Genomic DNA, 16,792 nt, shown 5'->3' with positions numbered 1-16,792 from the left:
CCCAGATATACAGAACCAATGGAACATATATATGTATACGATTTTTCTTTTTTAACTTCTATTGGAGCACAGCTGATTCACAGTGTCAGGTTGGTTTCAGGTCTACAACAAAGGGAATGTTATGTTACGCATATACACTGCTGTTTGGTCTCTAAGTTGTGTCTGACGCTTTTGCAACCCCAAGGACTGTAGTCCGCCAGGCTCCTCTGTCCATGGGATTTCCCAGGCAAGAATACTGGAGTGGGCTGCCATTCCCTGCTCCAGGAGATCTTCCTGCCCCAGGGATGGGACCCTGTGTCTCCTGCACTGCGGGTGATTCTTTGTCACCGAGCACCATATCCACTCGTTTTAAGATTCTTTTCCCATATCACGGAGTATTGAGTAGCGTTCCCTGTGCTATGCAGTAGAACCTTAGTAGTTATCTACTGCATATACGGAGAAGGCGATGGCACCCCACTCCAGTACTCTTGCCTGGAAAAGCCCATGGACGGAGGAGCCTGGTGGGCTGCAGTCCATGCGGTTGCGAAGAGTCGGACATGACTGAGCGACTTCACCTTCACTTTTCACTTTCATGCACTGGAGAAGGAAATGGCAACCCACTCCAGTGTTCTTGCCTGGAGAATCCTGGGGACGGGGGACCTGGTGGGCTGCCGTCTCTGGGGTCGCACACAGTCGGACATGACTGAAGTGACTTAGCAGCAGCAGCAATTGCATATATAGTAGTGCACATATGTCAATCTATAGATTTTTTTTTCTTAAGCCACTTGCATGAGGTATGATTGACATACTGAAAACTGTACATACTCAGTATATACAACTTGATGAGTTTGGAGATAAGTGTGTACCTGTGAAACCATGACCATAATCTCTATAGTACACTTTAAAATTTGCTAAAAGAGTACATCTTACATTGTGTTCTTATCACAAAATAATATCATCGTAATAAAAAATAAATAGTGCGGTAGGAAACTTTCAGAGGTAATAGATCTGTTTATGGCAAAGCAGGAGATTTCTCACAAGGACTGGCCCACACAGTTCCTTTTACGGAAGTAGGAATTCCCACAATCCAGGAAACCCAGGGAAGCAGAGGTGTGGTTCAGGGTTCAAACACCAGGGAAAGCGATGGTGTTGATCCCAGTCCAAGTTCAGAAGGGAGCGTGCTCCGGTTCATGCAAGTCAGGAAGAGAAGCTGGCATGAGTTGCCCCCCGACACCCGACCCCCGACCCCCGACCTCTGCTCTGTGCTCCAGTCAAGCCCTCAGGACTGGAGGGCACCCACCACACTGGGGATGGTGACCTGCTTTACTGAGTCCACCAATTCAAATGCTTATCCCCTCTCCCAACATCCTCACAGACACACCCAGAATTAACGTTTAGCCAAATATCTGCACTCCCAACCCCGGGGGTAAAATCGACACATAAAATCACTGTGATCGGACCCTATTCTCCAAAAGACTGCGTGTAGCGTCTGTTTTGGCTTAGTGGTAAAGAACTCACCTGCCAATGAAGGAGACATGGGTTCAATCCCTGGGTCAGGAAGATCTCCTGGAGGGGGAAACAGCAACCCACTCCAGTCTTCTTGCCTGAGAAATCCCACAGACAGAGGAGTCTGGCGGGCTACAGTCCATGGGCTTGAAAAAAGTCAGACATGGCTTAGTTACTAAACAACAGCAGTGTCTATTTTAACAATGAGTCCTGCCAATGAGATAAGTGAAAATTCTTGGCCCAGAGCCTGGTATACATTAGACACTATGGGAATGTCTTCATTCATTTATTAATATACTTAGGTGGAAATGTAACATAAATGCCATTTCCTCTAGTGCCTTATCTCATCACCAGAAGATGGGCCCCTAAAACACGCTCAGAATTCATCTGCATTTCATTCACTTGTGCACCCCTGAAGCAACTGCATATACACAAGTACTATGCATGCGTCAAAGGGCATTCACGTACAGGCAAAGGCTGCTGCCACCCACCAAGATTCCCTAAAGGAAATCAACCTGAATATTCATTGGAAGGACTGATGCTGAAGCTGGAGCTCCAATCCTTTGGCCACCGGATGCGAAGAGCCAACTCATTGGAAAAGACCCTGATGCTGGGAAAGACTGAAGGCAGGAGGAGAAGGGGACGACAGAGGATGAGACGGTTGGATGGCATCACCGACTCAATGGACACGAATCTGAGCAAACTCTGGGAGATAGAGAAGGACAAAGAAGCCTGGTGTGCTGCTGTTCATGGGGTAGCGCAGAGGAAGAACCACGTCAAATAGAAGTGGGGGGAAATGTGAGGCTGCTCTCACCACTACTCAAACAGCACACTCACTGTCTCGCATTTTTCTCATTTATTTATTTTTTAAATGGAAAGTTTTTCCTGCCTTTAAGCATGCAAGAACCCTCCAAGGGGCGATTTCTTCAGCCCATTGACAAAGTCTGGCATATAGCAGGAATTACTGAACATGTGTTGCCCTCTGAAGAAAAAGTAGTTGTTGATCATTTTGATGAATGGACACCAGGTGCATACCTGATTAAATCCTGATTGTGGACCTGATTAGGTCCACAATTCAGAGAAGAAAAGGTACACCACATAAAAAGCGGATGCCTCCAAAAGTATATTTCCCCAAATTCACCATCTTCCCAGAATCGGTCCTATACCAATAACATGGTCGGACACCCACGTGTTATCTTTCTCTGGCCTAATGTGTATTCTAGAACAAAGCATACAGTACTGGAGGGCAACCAAGCACCTCTTCCTGGAATACACCACTTGTTGTTCCTTTGATGAAGTAGGTCTCTTTCCCTCCATCTCCACTACCTAAGACTGCCCCCCTTCCACCCAGTCTCACTGCAGCCAAAGGGATCTTAAATTTCAGAGAAGATTATTTCATCCCTTGCTTTTCAAGTAAAGTCCACAAGTCCCTAAGCGAGCCTGCGAGGCTCTCCATGACCTGGTTTCTCTTGAATTTAGCAGCTGAATCTCACACTAAGCCTCTCACTCATCAGGCTGCAGCCACTCTGGTTTCTCAGTTCCTCAAGGCATCCTTGCATTTGCAACTCCTTCCATCTGGAGTGGTAACCCCATCCTATGACTATGACGTACTTACTCTTTAAGCCTCAGCTTAACGGTCAGCTCCTCAGGGGAGGCTTACCTGATCTCATCAAACTGAGTCAGAACCCTACTGTACAGGGTAACAGTATCCTGTGATGCTTCCTCTCTTCCCCTTTCCAAAATCACATCAAAATATTAATTAATTGGGTTCAGTTCATTTCAGTCGCTCAGTCGTGTCCGACTCTTTGCAACCCCATGAACCCCAGCACGCAAGGCCTCCCTGTCCATCACCAACTCCCAGAGTTCATTCAAACTGGTGTCCCTCGAGTCGTGATGCCATCCAGCCATCTCATCCTCTGTCGTCCCCTTCTCCTCCCACCCTCAATCTTTCCCAGAATCAGGGTTTTTTCCAATGAGTCAGTACTTCGCATCAGGTGGCCAAAGTATTGGAGTTTCAGCTTCAGCATCAGTCCTTGCAATGAATGTTCAGAGTTGATTGCCTTTAGAATGGACTGGTTGGATCTCCTGTTGTCCAAGGGACTCTAAAGAGTCTTCTCCATCACCACAGTTCAAAAGCATCAATTCTTTGGCTCTCAGCTTTCTTTATGGTCCAACTCTCACATCCACACATGACTACTGAAAAACCACAGCCTTGACTACATGGACCTTTGTTGGCAAAGTAATGTCTCTGCTTTTTAATATGCTGTCTAGGTGAGTCATAACTTTTCTTCCAAGGAGAAAGTGTCTTTTAATTTCATAGCTGCAGTTATCATCCGCAGTGATTTTGGAGGCCAAAAAAATAAAGTCTCTCACTGTTTCAATTGTTTCCCCATCTATTTGCCATGGGGTGATGGGACCAGATGCCATGACCTTAGTTTTCTAAATGTTGAGTTTTAAGCCAACTTTTTCAACTGTGTCGTGGCTCAATATCTATACCCTGCATTCTAATCTCCATGAAGGAAAAACCATGTCTTTCTTATTTACTATTATATTCCTGAACTTAGTGTTATTTCTGATATGTAGTTGATAATCTATAAATATTTGCTGAATTGATGAATCAGATTGTGGAATCTCCATGGAGACATTTCCCAAGTAATATTTCTAGTGGACGTGAAGGTCGTTAAAAGGTGGCAGTCAGATTCATAGTCATCTGTCTGCAGATGATAAAGTAAATGTCCTATAGGAGATGGAAGTGCTGGTTTTCATTACCGGAGAACAGAAAATAGCTTGAATGAACTGAGCCAGATGGTCCATGAACAATGCTTCAGAAATAAAACAGGGATCCTGACCTTTGGTGATCAAGAAATATTTCAAAAGTTATCCATCAGGCTCAATTCAGCTTTACACCAAGATCGAACTGTTTCCAATAATTAATGCAAGTCATTACACCTTTCTTTGATTCTGCAGTGTCTTGGTCCTCTACAGTACCTCAGGAAGTAAACTAACTTGAACATTTTCCAGTTCACATCTATTTTCCCCTTTCTTTCCTCTATTTTTCTTCCCTTGTTTTCTTCCCCTTGACTCTTCCATGACAAATACCTAAATTATACATGATTGAATGTTGAGGATCCAGTTTCTTTTGGACAAGGTTGATTTCTACCCCACTACCCACAACCAAGGAAGATGACTATCCTCACTATGTAAGCAATAAGCTACTGTATTGTAAGTATTCAAAGTCCAGATGATAGTGTGGTGGGAAAAAAGAAACTGTGTAGCTGAGAAAACAATCAGCAATATTCAGGATGGTTCAGAAAAATAAATTTCACATTTTATAGCATCTTATCACTTATAAAGTCCTTCAGCACTCAATTTCTCTTGAGACTGGCTTTAATCATAGCTAGGTAATTTTTACTGGTGTGATAACTGAGGCAGAGAATTTCTGGCTCAAGGTCACAGAGTTAATAAAGCAATTACTGGAACCTAAATCTACTTTTTTTTTTTTTTTTTGCCTCCATATGTCTTTGTAATTATCAGGTCTGGTTTCTCTATTACAAAGACAAGCTAAAAGCCCAAAGGATTATCTGCAGGAGCTTCTGAATCAATGGAGCTCAAGTCTTACTCTGCTTGGGAAACCTTCATCCTGCTGAGAGCTCTCTTCAGAGCCTCCTTCACTTCCTTGTTCCTCAGGCTGTAGATCAGTGGGTTCAGCATCGGGATGACCACAGTGTAAAATACTGACACGATCTTGTCCTCCCCGAGCGATTTTCCCATGTTACCTTTCAGGTATATGAATATGAGCGTCCCGAAGAAAAGAGCCACGGCAGTTATGTGAGAAGCACAGGTGGAGAAGGTCTTGGCTTTGCCGCCAGCTGAACGAATCTTCAGAATGGCCCGAATGATGAACAGGTAGGATATGAGAATCACTGAAACGCTGGTTGCAATGACCAAGAAAGCTAAAAGGTAGATCACCCGTTCTCGTGGCCTGGTCTCACTACAGGCAAGCTTCAGCAGAGGAGGGAGGTCACAGAAGAAGAAGTCCACGTGGTTCGACTTGCAGAAGGAGAGAGAAAAGGCGCACCCGGTGCGGACCACGGAATTGACCGCGGCACCACCGTACGCCCCGGCCACCAGCCCCAGGCGCGTCTGGGGCGTCATGGCCGAGGCGTAGAGGAGGGGGTTACACACGGCCACGCAGCGGTCATAGGCCATCACGGCCAGAAGGAAGCACTCAGCACTAGCACAAAGGGTGAAGAAGAAGAACTGGGTGGCACAGCGCTCAAAGGTGATGGTCCTCTTACCGGTCCGCAAGGTCTCCAGCAGCTGAGGGACAATAACGGAGGAGTAGCAAATGTCCAGGAAGGAGAGGTGGCCGAGGAAAAAGTACATGGGAGTCTGGAAGCGAGGGTCACTCTGAATCAGCGCCGTCACCCCCAGGTTGCCTCCCAGGGTGATGAGATAAAGGAGCAGAAACACAAAGAAGAGACCCGTCTGCAGCTCGGCCGACAGCTGGAACCCCAGCAGAACGAATTCTGTTACCAAAGTGCCATTCTCCGCCATGAGTCCTAGGCTGCCCACTGAAATCAAAAAAGAAAACCTCATTAAAGATAAATTAAGATGAACACGGCCTGATCTGGTCACTTTCAGCAAATCACTTCACGGGTTTTGAATACCTGTATTTCTTTTTGACCGTGCTGGGCCTTGGCTGCTGTGTGCGGGCCTTCCTGGGTGTGACCAGCTGGGGCTACTCCCTAGTTCCGGTGCACGCACTCCTCGGCGCGGCGGCTTCTCTTCTTGTGGAGCACCAGCTCTAGGGCGAGCGGGCTCAGTGGCTGCTGCTCCCAGGCTCTAGAGCGCAGGCTCAATAGTTGTGGCGCACGCGCCTTGCTGCTCTGTAGCGTGTGGGACCTTCCCAGGTGAGGGATCAAACCCACGTCTCCTGCATTGGCTGGCAGAGTCTTCACCACTGAGCCACCAGGGAAGTCCTCACTTTACAATTGTTACACTTTTTCAGTGGATCTTGCAGAGATCCTTGCAAGCACATATTTGTTCATCCTGCTTTTCGCGAGAAGAATATGAGGGTCAAAGAGGTGAAGTGACTAGCTCCTGATTTCATAGTAAAGAGGCAAAACCAGGACTAGAATGCAGCTCCTAGGCAATTCCTAACTTCTTACCGGTTCCGAATTGGAAACAGTCATCGGCCTCACTGAAGAGTGAGGAGAAACCCTGGCGGTATAGCATTAAGGACGTGACCTTTGAAATCAGACCGTGGTTCCCATCTCTTGAGACCTTGGCCGAGTTAATTCAACTTTCTCAACCTTAGCATCCTTGTTGGTTGAATGAGAATGTCAGTGCTAAAGTCATGATATTACTGTGAATAGCTAACACTTGGTCTGACTCACACACTTAGAATTATTTTTTTCTAAATTCTGCAACAATGTAACATCTTCTAGGTTCATGTATATTCTGGAATCTTATCTCCAAGTCCACAGCCCCTTGGAATTCCAATATCAACTCTATCTTTCTGCGTGGCTATTTTGATGCACACGTGAACCCAACAGAGTTGGATGCAAGACAGTGAGCTGTGAAGAGCAACCTCAGCTAGAACTCCTACAAGCTGTTGCCCGCCAAGTCTCTTCTTCCTCTCCGCTTCTGCTAGGCAACATGCCCTGGTTTTCACATTCTCTTATTCCAAAGAAACTGTCCCATTATTTTAAAATGCCAGATCACTATCAATTGGTAAGAATCATGAATCAAGCCATTCCAGAATTAGCCTGCAAAGGTCCTTAAGGGACAAAGCCACCACACTGAGCTTAGAATTCTAATAAAGATCGAGGGCTCGCCGAGTATTTAGACAATCTTGCTTCTGTGCCTTCTGGATGCCCATCATCTGGGGTAACGGAAATACTGAACGCAGACTTCAAAGGTGATTCTTTTTGTCCTCCATCCTTGAAGCAAAAACTGAATTTGAGAGAGCTCTCACAGGATTTTAGATAATTGAGAAAATAAAACTTTGCCCAATGTTTGGCAAAAGCTGATCTAATGATGAAATAAGTGTCAGTGTCTGGTGTTTACCCCTCCGCCACTGAGGTCCTGCTAAGGTAAATATTTAGGAGTTCTTTTCTTTCCTCGGGGCCCAATATAATATTGACTCTCAACCAAAACAATGACTTGCTGCGTTCTTGGAATTCACACAAATCATCTTGACCAAAAAGGGGAAAAAAGAGAGAGACTCATGATCATTTATTTATTCAGTAAGAATCTGCTGAGAATTTACAATGCGTGAGGCACTCTTCTGGTTGCTGGGAAGAAAACACACAAAGATCTTTCCCTTGTGAGGTGGTCATTCTAGCAGAAGAGCTAGGCATATACAAATATATTTCTTTTAAATAAAGAGCTATATTTTTTAACAAGCTAGAAGATAAGTGCTATGAAAGACGTGCACACACAGAGCTTTGGGAGACCCCAAGTATGGAGAGGAGCGTTAACAGGCTCATCAAGGAAGGCTCACTGAAAAGGGACGTTTCTGCAGAAATGGTGGGAATCAGGCAGCTACTCACGCTCCTTTGTACACATCATTTATGCACGAACATAGGAAATGAAGACACCAGCAGCGGACCACTGCGCCTCCATTACACAACACACAGAATCCTTCGGGTCCTTCTGAGACCTGAAGACAACTTTGTTCAGAAGTGCCAACCTCCTGTGCCAACACAGAGTGAAACCCCTAAGGTATCAGAGGCTCGATAATCAGCCTAAGGTCACTCACTGCAAAGACAGACGAGAAAACAGCACAGCGGCTGAGAAAACGGCCCGGAAGACAGACGGGGCTCACTCCAAACTCAGCTGTTTCTATTTGTGTGACCTTGGGCGAGGTGTTTGGCCTCTAGACTCGCAGACACAATATCCTTGCAATAGCAACAACAGCTCTGCTCTGCTGCGGGAGGCGAAAGAGACAATTCATGGAAATACACATGACCTGCGTAGCACAGAGTAAGCACTCAATACATGGAATTGTTACAAAATGATTTTTCAGCCACTAGGTTGCTCTGCCATGCAGAAATTGAATTTACCCCTGTTTTATTACTGAGTAAAATGAGGCTCAACTGGTTAACCCAACCTTCCCAAGGCCACACCAGGACCTCTGGCTCTAAATTCACTGTGCTTCCACCAACCGACACAGGACTCGTGATTCTGGCCCGGGAAGTGAGACGCTAGCCCAGTTCCGAGCAGCCCCGGGGGGGAGACGAGAGTCAGTACCCCCTTCTCCCACCACTCCCCCGAGAGACACTTCTAGGTCTCCGCTGCGGGAGGAGCTGGTCGCCTTGGGAGCGGAGCGTCATGGTGGGGAGGGCCGCTGATGATGCTGAGCCAGCAAGAGGGCACGAAGGGAAGGTCGGAAGCGGCGTCTGGAGGCTGGCACGGACGCCTGCTGTCCGCCGCTAAGGCGGTATGGAACTCAAGCAGCTCTCCTCCCATCTCTGGATCTGTGTCCTCATATGACCAGACTGGACTCCGTGACCTTGACCGCTGCGTCCTGTTCTTCAGTGTGAGGACCTCTCTTCTCTCTTAAAAGTCCCACGACAGAGGAAAAGGGCAGGTACTAATAGCAGTGAGGGAGCACAGCATTACAACAGCAGTCGCTTTGAGTGAACTTCTGTTCTACGTGTTCTACAGACACTGCCTCACTGACCTTTCACAGTACGCCCGACACTGGAGACTCTGACTGTCTGTACTTACAGACTGGGAACTAGAGGCTTGCAGAGATGAAGCAGTCTGGTTCCAGGAAACCACCGGACTTGCCTGGGGCTCAGTGGTAAAGAGTCCGCCTGCCATTGCAGGAGACGCAGGTTTGATCCCTGGGGTCAGGAAGATCCTGGGGAAGGGAATGGTAACCCACTCCAGTGTTCTTCTCTGGGAAATCCCATGGGCAGAGGAGCCTGGGGCTACAGTTCTGGGGGCAGCAAAAGAGTCAGACACGACTCAGATACTAAACAACAACAAACCATCAGGCTGGGATTTGAACCAAGGTCCACTGGACTTCAAGGTCACGCTGCCAACTGACAAACAACTAATCTCAAAAATATACAAGCAACTCCTACAGCTCAATTCCAGAAAAATAAATGACCCAATCAAAAAATGGGCCAAAGAACTAAACAGACATTTCTCCAAAGAAGACATACGGATGGCCAACAAACACATGAAAAGATGCTCAACATCACTCATTATCAGAGAAATGCAAATCAAAACCACTATGAGGTACAATTTCACGCCAGTCAGAATGGCTGCGATCCAAAAGTCTACAGGCAATAAATGCTGGAGAGGATGTGGAGAAAAGGGAACCCTCTTACACTGTTGGTGGGAATGCAAACTAGTACAGCCACTATGGAGAACAGTGTGGAGATTCCTTAAAAAACTGGAAATAGAACTGCCTTATGATCCAGCAATCCCACTGCTGGGCATACACACTGAGGAAACCAGAAGGGAAAGAGACACGTGTACCCCAATGTTCATCGCAGCACTGTTTATAATAGCCAGGACATGGAAGCAACCTAGATGTCCATCAGCAGATGAATGGATAAGAAAGCTATGGTACATACACACAATGGAGTATTACTCAGTCATTAAAAAGAATACATTTGAATCAGTTCTAATGAGGTGGATGAAACTGGAGCCTATTATACAGAGTGAAGTAAGCCAGAAAGAAAAACACCAATACAGTATACTAACACATATATATGGAATTTAGAAAGATGGTAACAATAACCCTGTATACGAGACAGCAAAAGAGACACTGATGTATAGAACAGTCTTTTGGACTCTGTGGGAGAGGGAGAGGGTGGGATGATTTGGGAGAATGGCATTGAAATACGTATAATATCATGTATGGAACGAGTTGCCCGTCCAGGTTCGATGCACAATACTGGATGCTTGGGGCTGGTGCACTGGGACGACCCAGAGGGATGGTATGGGGAGGGAGGAGGGAGGAGGGTTCAGGATGGGGAACACATGTATACCTATGGCGGATTCATAGATATTTGGCAAAACCAATACAATAGTGTAAAGTTTAAAAATAAAATTAAAAAAAAAAAAAAGGTCACGCTGCCAGCAGCTCACAAGCATGGTAATGAGTTACCATCTAGTGAGCACCTTTTTACCACAACCAGAACTTTCTACTGGCTTTACAAGCGTTACTCTCTACATTTGGGCAGAGAGGAGAGAAACACAAATTAAATAAAAATTTTGGAAAGTGACCACAACTCTGAGAACACTGCACACGTTCTCCTCTTTGTGGTACCATCTTTACTGGCCCCACCTTGTCTGCAGGGATGTGAGGCAGACCACGTGCCCAGGACCACCACCAGAATTAAACTCCAGTCAAGGACGTGCCGCCACCAGGAGCACAGGTCTGAGTGGCGGGAGCGGCCATGTGGCCAGCCTTGCTCCTTCCTCCTCACCAGTTCTTCCCTGCTCTTCTGCTTTGCCCAAGCCTCATTCCTCATTCTTTATTTATTATCTTGCTACATGTTATACATTTTTATAAGCCACTTTAAATCTCTTCTGGAAAGAGATATTGATGAATAAATAAATACAAAATAAAATCGCCTGTTTGCCAGAAGCCAAGATCATCCAAACACGCAGCCATCAGACCAGCAGCAGTGCCGCCAGAGGCCTTGGCCAAATGGATTCTGGAAAGACAGTGCACGCACAGTGGTTCAGTCTAAATCAGACCCAACAAGGATGATGAAGAAAGGCAGACGGGCAGGGGAGCAAATGGACAGCTCGGGGAGGGCTCCAGGTCTGTGCTACTGCAGTCGGTTCCTGACGTCTTCATAAACCCAAATTCAAGGGTAGTGACCTAGGACTGCAACTTGAAACTGTGAAAAGCATGGAGGGTCTCCTAATCCCTAACATACTCTGTCTGTGTGCGTGCTTCTTTTTTTCACCTTTTTATTTTATACTGGAGTACAGCGGATTAGCAATGTTGTGTGGGTTTCATATGTACAGCGAAGTGAGTCAGTTATACATACACATGTACCTATTCTTCTAATTCTTTTCCCATTTAGGTTGTTACATAATATCACCAGAGTTCCCTGTGTCACACACGAGGTCACTTTGTTTACCCATTTTAAAGATAGCAATGTGTACCTATCACTTCAGTATGATCCTTCTGAGCATCAGGTACATCTACTTTTCAATGGACAGAGGAAAATGTTAGAGAAAACTCAGGTTGGCAAGTGTTTGCTGACCTTCAGAGGAGCTAGAAAGTTTGTTCTCTCCAAGACAAGTTCCACCTCTCCTTGTGATGCCTTGTCTAAACTCCTGAACTGGTCCAAAATGATTGATAATTCCAGATAGAGTAGCCAATTGATTTCCTAATGTTATGGTTGGAGAAAACCAACAGCAGCTGCACAAAATCTCTAGGCAGGGAGAAGAACCATGGATCGCTGCAGACTCAGAGGAAAGTATTTGGTCCCAGGCAATTTAGATAAACTAAGCTGCTGGGGAAATATGCGTGGAACACTGAAAGAGCAGCTTCCTGTTTTTGGAGCCCACAAAATAGCTGAAATTGCTGGGTTTTGAGGACGCACAGTAAGAAAAGGAATCCTCAACGTCATCGTGAACCCACCACGCTCCTTGGTGCTGAGCCACATCAGCACTGCCCATTCTCAGTGATCTGTTACCTATTTGCTGCTGGGCACAGAAATATCTCACTTCCAGACACTTCCTGGGGGACCACGAACTCTAGGTTATCTTTCCCCCACGTAAGTCATGTCTGCTCAAGACTCACAGCTTCATTTTCATATTGGCCAACACACCTGGGCTTCCCTAGTGGCTCAGTGGTAAGAGGATCTGCCTGCCAATGCTAGAGACACCCTGGGAGGGGGGGATCCCCTGGAGAAGGAAATGGCAACCCACGCCTGTATCCCATGGAGAAGTATCCCTGGACAAGGAAATGGCAACCTACTCCGGTATTCTTGCCCAGAAATCCCAAGGGCAGAGGAACTTGTCTGCTACAGTCCATGGGGTCGCAAAAGAGTCAGACATGACCTAGCTACTGAACAACAACAGCGACAAGACATCCAGGTCATCTAAGTCACACACCCCAGAGCTCATGGAGAAAGACCTCCAGACTGACTGCTCTCTGGGATTATTAACCTCTCCAAGACCACCACTAAACCTCAGAACACTAACAAGGGTTTCTGAAGTGAAGAAGCCCAGCAGATTTTGGTGTTTAATATACTGGACTAGGAGCCAAGAGGCTACTATGGGCTAATCGAGAAAATATATGGGAAGATGATTCTCAAAGTAATAAGTCTGCAATTGGAAGGGATTGTTAGCAGGGCCCAGATGTCAGCTTTATAATAGCTCACACTGTGGAAAATATAGAGCCACGGATCTGAAGAGTACTTATATAGCTCAGCAAAACTAAACCACTTAGATCCTCCAAGTCAGGGTCAAAGTTATTTTAAAACAGTAAGATAAAAAGGTTCTACGATGTGCCTAAATTTATGCAGCCATTGCTCTCAGCTGGAACTATGCGACTAAGGTTTCTAAAGGATCTTCCTTTGTATTCTATGCTAAGCAGAATGCTGTCTACTGGGGTTGCAGTGATGAATATACAGAACTAAACAAATATTAGATGATAATGATCTTCCCTGGGCCGCTAGAATACAGCTGACATATCTACTTGTGGTAACGTCATAGGAAAAAGGAATAAAGGAATGAGGTGCAAGACCATTTGCCACTCAAGGTGTCAGGGCGGACTTGGGCCTTAAGGATGTCTAAGTGGTGGGAGAAAAGGAAACATAACTGCTTCTCGCATCAACACTCTGTATTCAGGTAAAAAGTAGCTCAATCTAGAGATGAAAAGAGACTATTTCAGAGCTCCCCTTCTTCTCAGAAATTTGTTTGGAAGAAAACTTTAGTTGGCCATTTTCTAGTTGAATTTAAACTTATACATAGGAAAGTAATCTCCAGCAAGACTCACCGAAAAATAGGGCAGAACCAGCATGGTGTCGTGGAATTAGAATGCTCGGAAGTTCTAGCACGCTGGGGTCAAGTCCCAGGCAGTCATGTAAATTATCTGAACTTCAGTTGTGTCGTGTATAAGGACAGGAATAACCCCAAGTCACAGGAGTGCTCGAGGATGCAAAGAAAAGGCATGCGTTCCCAAAGACGGGTTCTGCTGCAAGCCATGGAAGGCGTGAATCCCCCTTCCCCAGATGACAGAGGACTCTCGTGATCCCTCACTTTAAAACCCTGTCCTCCCACGATCCCATCTGATCTTCACATAGCCCATTTCGAGGTAAGGCAATTGGCATTTGGAGAGGTCACCAGACTTGTGCAAAGGCCACACAGCTAGGAAGAAAAGCAGCCAGACCTGCGAACCCCTCCACCTCACCTCCCAGCCCCTCAGCACGGCGGTCATAGGGACACAGGCGCCCCCACCTGAAGGTGGGAGCTTGGGGGGCATAGGTGGGAGACCTGGAAAGTGGAAATCTTGAGTTCTCCCTCACTCTGTGATCCCACAATCAACTTCTAGAACGCCACATACATTCACTCCACACACTGACCTCAGGTCTCTCACACTTCCTCACTGCCTGCTGCCTCTGTCTCTTCTGCTCCCCGGGAAGAGAGTGCAGGAGACTCTTGGAAATTACAGGAGTCTCTGACAGTCAGGGCTCTGCCCTTTGGACTTCAGACAGATGGAGCAGAGATGAGGAAAAGAGGTCCGGAGATGAGGGGGGTCTTGCCAAGAAGCGAACACCAGTGGAAAATGCTGGGAGTGGCAGGTCTCCTGCAGCCTGGCGAGACACCCTTTCTACTGTCTGGACTGCACCTCCTTTTCCAAATCTTAGCTTTTCTGTGTCCCAGAGCAACTCAAGCCCTCTGCCTCTTGGAGAGTGATGAGAATAAATGAGCCGACCCCTGCAAAGGGCGATGGGAGGGGAGAGGAGTTCTGATGATGGGGAACACCTGGATAGGACCAGTCCCGCAAAGTGTGAGCAGGTCTCTTTAGTCCTGGGTGGAGTTTTTCACCCTCTAATCTCCTTAGGGCTTCCCTGGGGGTTCAGATGGTAAAGAATCTGCCTGCAATGCAGGAGACCCCAGGTTCAATCCCTGGGTCAGGAAGATCCCCTGGAGAAGGGAATGGCTACCCACTGCAGTATTCTTGCCTGGAGAATTCCATGGACAGAGGAGCCTGGTGGGCTTCAGTCCATGGAGTCACAAAGAGTTGGACGTGACTGAGAAACTAACACTTTCACTTTCAACCTCCTTAGAGCTTCTCCCAAAATCAGGACCCAGTTGATCAGTCCTAAAAGAAAGACCTCAATTCTCTACGCTTAGGTTAGGAAGATCCCCTGGAGAAGGGAATGGCTACCCACTGCACTGTTCTTGCCTGGAGAATTCCATGGACAGAGGAGCCCCGAGGGCTACAGTCCAAGGGGTCACAAAGAGTCAGACAGGACTGAGTGACTAAGCACGGTGAGCACTCACAGGAAATAACTTCATGGACTCCAGTCTGAAAGGATCTGAGATTTCCCTCTGGCCCACAGCAGAAATCCCACACAGGGCATCTCTGATGGCTGACCTTTGAGCTAATGGTGACTCTTTCCAAGCAGTCTTTATGGAGTTGGAACAATTCCCACGATGGGGACATTATTCTCCCACAAAGGAGCTCATTCTGTTTTAGAGCCTTCCTATCATTTCCAGCTCTCCTTATAATGTCAGTACCATCACATTCCAAATACCTACCAGAGTTTTACAAGTTTCTTAGATATTCAATTAGAGATGCTTCTTGCTCTTTCCCTTTTCTCAATATAACCCCTTAACTGAAATAGCCTCCCTAGTCTTTCATATGGTCTCACCTACCTTGTCTCTGATTCTAAAAGCAGTCACTTGGAGGAGGTAGGAGATGCATTATCAGTCCCATGACACAGATGAGGGGACTGAGACCCAGAGATGCTAAGTTTCTCGCATCCCTGCAAGAGAGAAGAAACACTACCAGCTCCCAACACATTGTGCTCCACACAAACCACACTGGCTCTGACCCTGCTCTCCAAAAAAAAGAGAGATGATCCAATTTTCGATGAGAGGAAACGAAGATTCAACCTCGTCGAGTATGTTTTGAATCTGGACTGTGGTTCATTTCCTCTCTGATCTAATTTGGCCATGCTTACCTTCTGCAGGACCAAGAGTTCCTTTCCTAGAAGATGAGGCTGGATGGGAGCAGAATGTGACGTGAGGTCTGAACGTGGCTTTTGGAGACAAGAGGAATAAACATCTTGAGTGCCTGCAGCTCATAAGCCGCGACATCCACAGAAGCACCCATTGGTAGGTGCCTAGATGTCTGTCCTGTTCTGGGTGCTCCAGGAAGGCAATTAGAAAACCAGGGTGTGGGAATTCGCCACTGATTCAGCATCTCTAATCAAGCCCCAAGCTTCTAATTAGGCTTCTCTGAGCCCCAGAGGAGAGAAATCTTCAGGAAATGGCCCCTGAAAAGTTAGCTTTCTCAGTTCCTCCCCACTCAGACTGTGTCTCATCTGGCAGCTCCAACCATCGGGGGGATAGGAGAGATATTTCCACGCCCTGAGACGTTCTCAACAACCCAAGGGGACACCTTCTGAACAATCTCATTCATGGGGCATGAGTGAAATTAGTGATTATGTGAATTTCTAGAACCCTGCCTGCTCTTTGACTCAACTAATATTAACAATCTGTCTTCATAAAGCAAAAATAGAGACACAGGCATAGGGAGCAAACACACGGACCCCAGCGGAGATAAGGGGTAGGGAGAATGAATTGGGAGATTGGGGTTCACACGCACACACTGCTAGGTATAAAACACGTAACTGACGAGATCCTATTGTAGAGCCCAGGGAACTCCACTCATTGCTCCTCAGTGACCTCGACGGGAAGGAAACCCAACACAGCGGGGATGCACCTATACATATGGCTGATTCACTTTGCTGTACAGCACGAACTGACACGGCAATGTAAAGCAACTAAACTCCAATAAACACTAAATTAAAATGAAAAAAAGAATCTATATATAAAGTGCTTACAAAGTACCTCGCACACCATATTAGTTTTATCCAAATTTAACCCACTGAGCCCTCACAGCAATTCTATGAGGTCGATACTATATTACTCTGCTCTACCAGTGAGGGAACAGTGCTCGGAGAGGCGAAATACCGCCCGTGGTCACACGGGTAGTAAGGGGGGAAGCTGAGACTGGAACTCGGGGAGCTTGTCAAGACACCTCCAGACACTGCTCTTAAGCACTCTTCTGGACTGCTTGATG

At 46.5% G+C, this 16,792-nt stretch overlaps 1 protein-coding gene across 1 annotated transcript; it reads right to left on the bottom strand.

Annotated features, from left to right (window-relative positions):
- Positions 1-4,543: 4,543 nt before the first annotated feature.
- Positions 4,544-6,537, bottom strand: LOC147358799 (olfactory receptor 9I1-like). Its single transcript, XM_086338736.1, has 2 exons — positions 6,156-6,537; positions 4,544-6,059 (listed from the first exon to the last, which is right to left on the bottom strand). Exon 2 carries the CDS (start codon positions 6,040-6,042, stop codon positions 5,101-5,103), a length of 942 nt encoding a protein of 313 aa, XP_086194862.1. The 5' UTR covers positions 6,043-6,059; positions 6,156-6,537; the 3' UTR covers positions 4,544-5,100.
- Positions 6,538-16,792: the final 10,255 nt, after the last annotated feature.

Source organism: Bos grunniens, chromosome 15 (assembly GCF_055505025.1).
Source record: "Bos grunniens cultivar Pamir isolate PY7600 chromosome 15, Bosgru_T2T1.0, whole genome shotgun sequence".
Classification (NCBI taxonomy): domain Eukaryota; kingdom Metazoa; phylum Chordata; class Mammalia; order Artiodactyla; family Bovidae; genus Bos; species Bos grunniens.
Note: the sequence above shows the minus strand (reverse complement) of the source record. Positions and strands in the feature narration are given on the sequence as shown.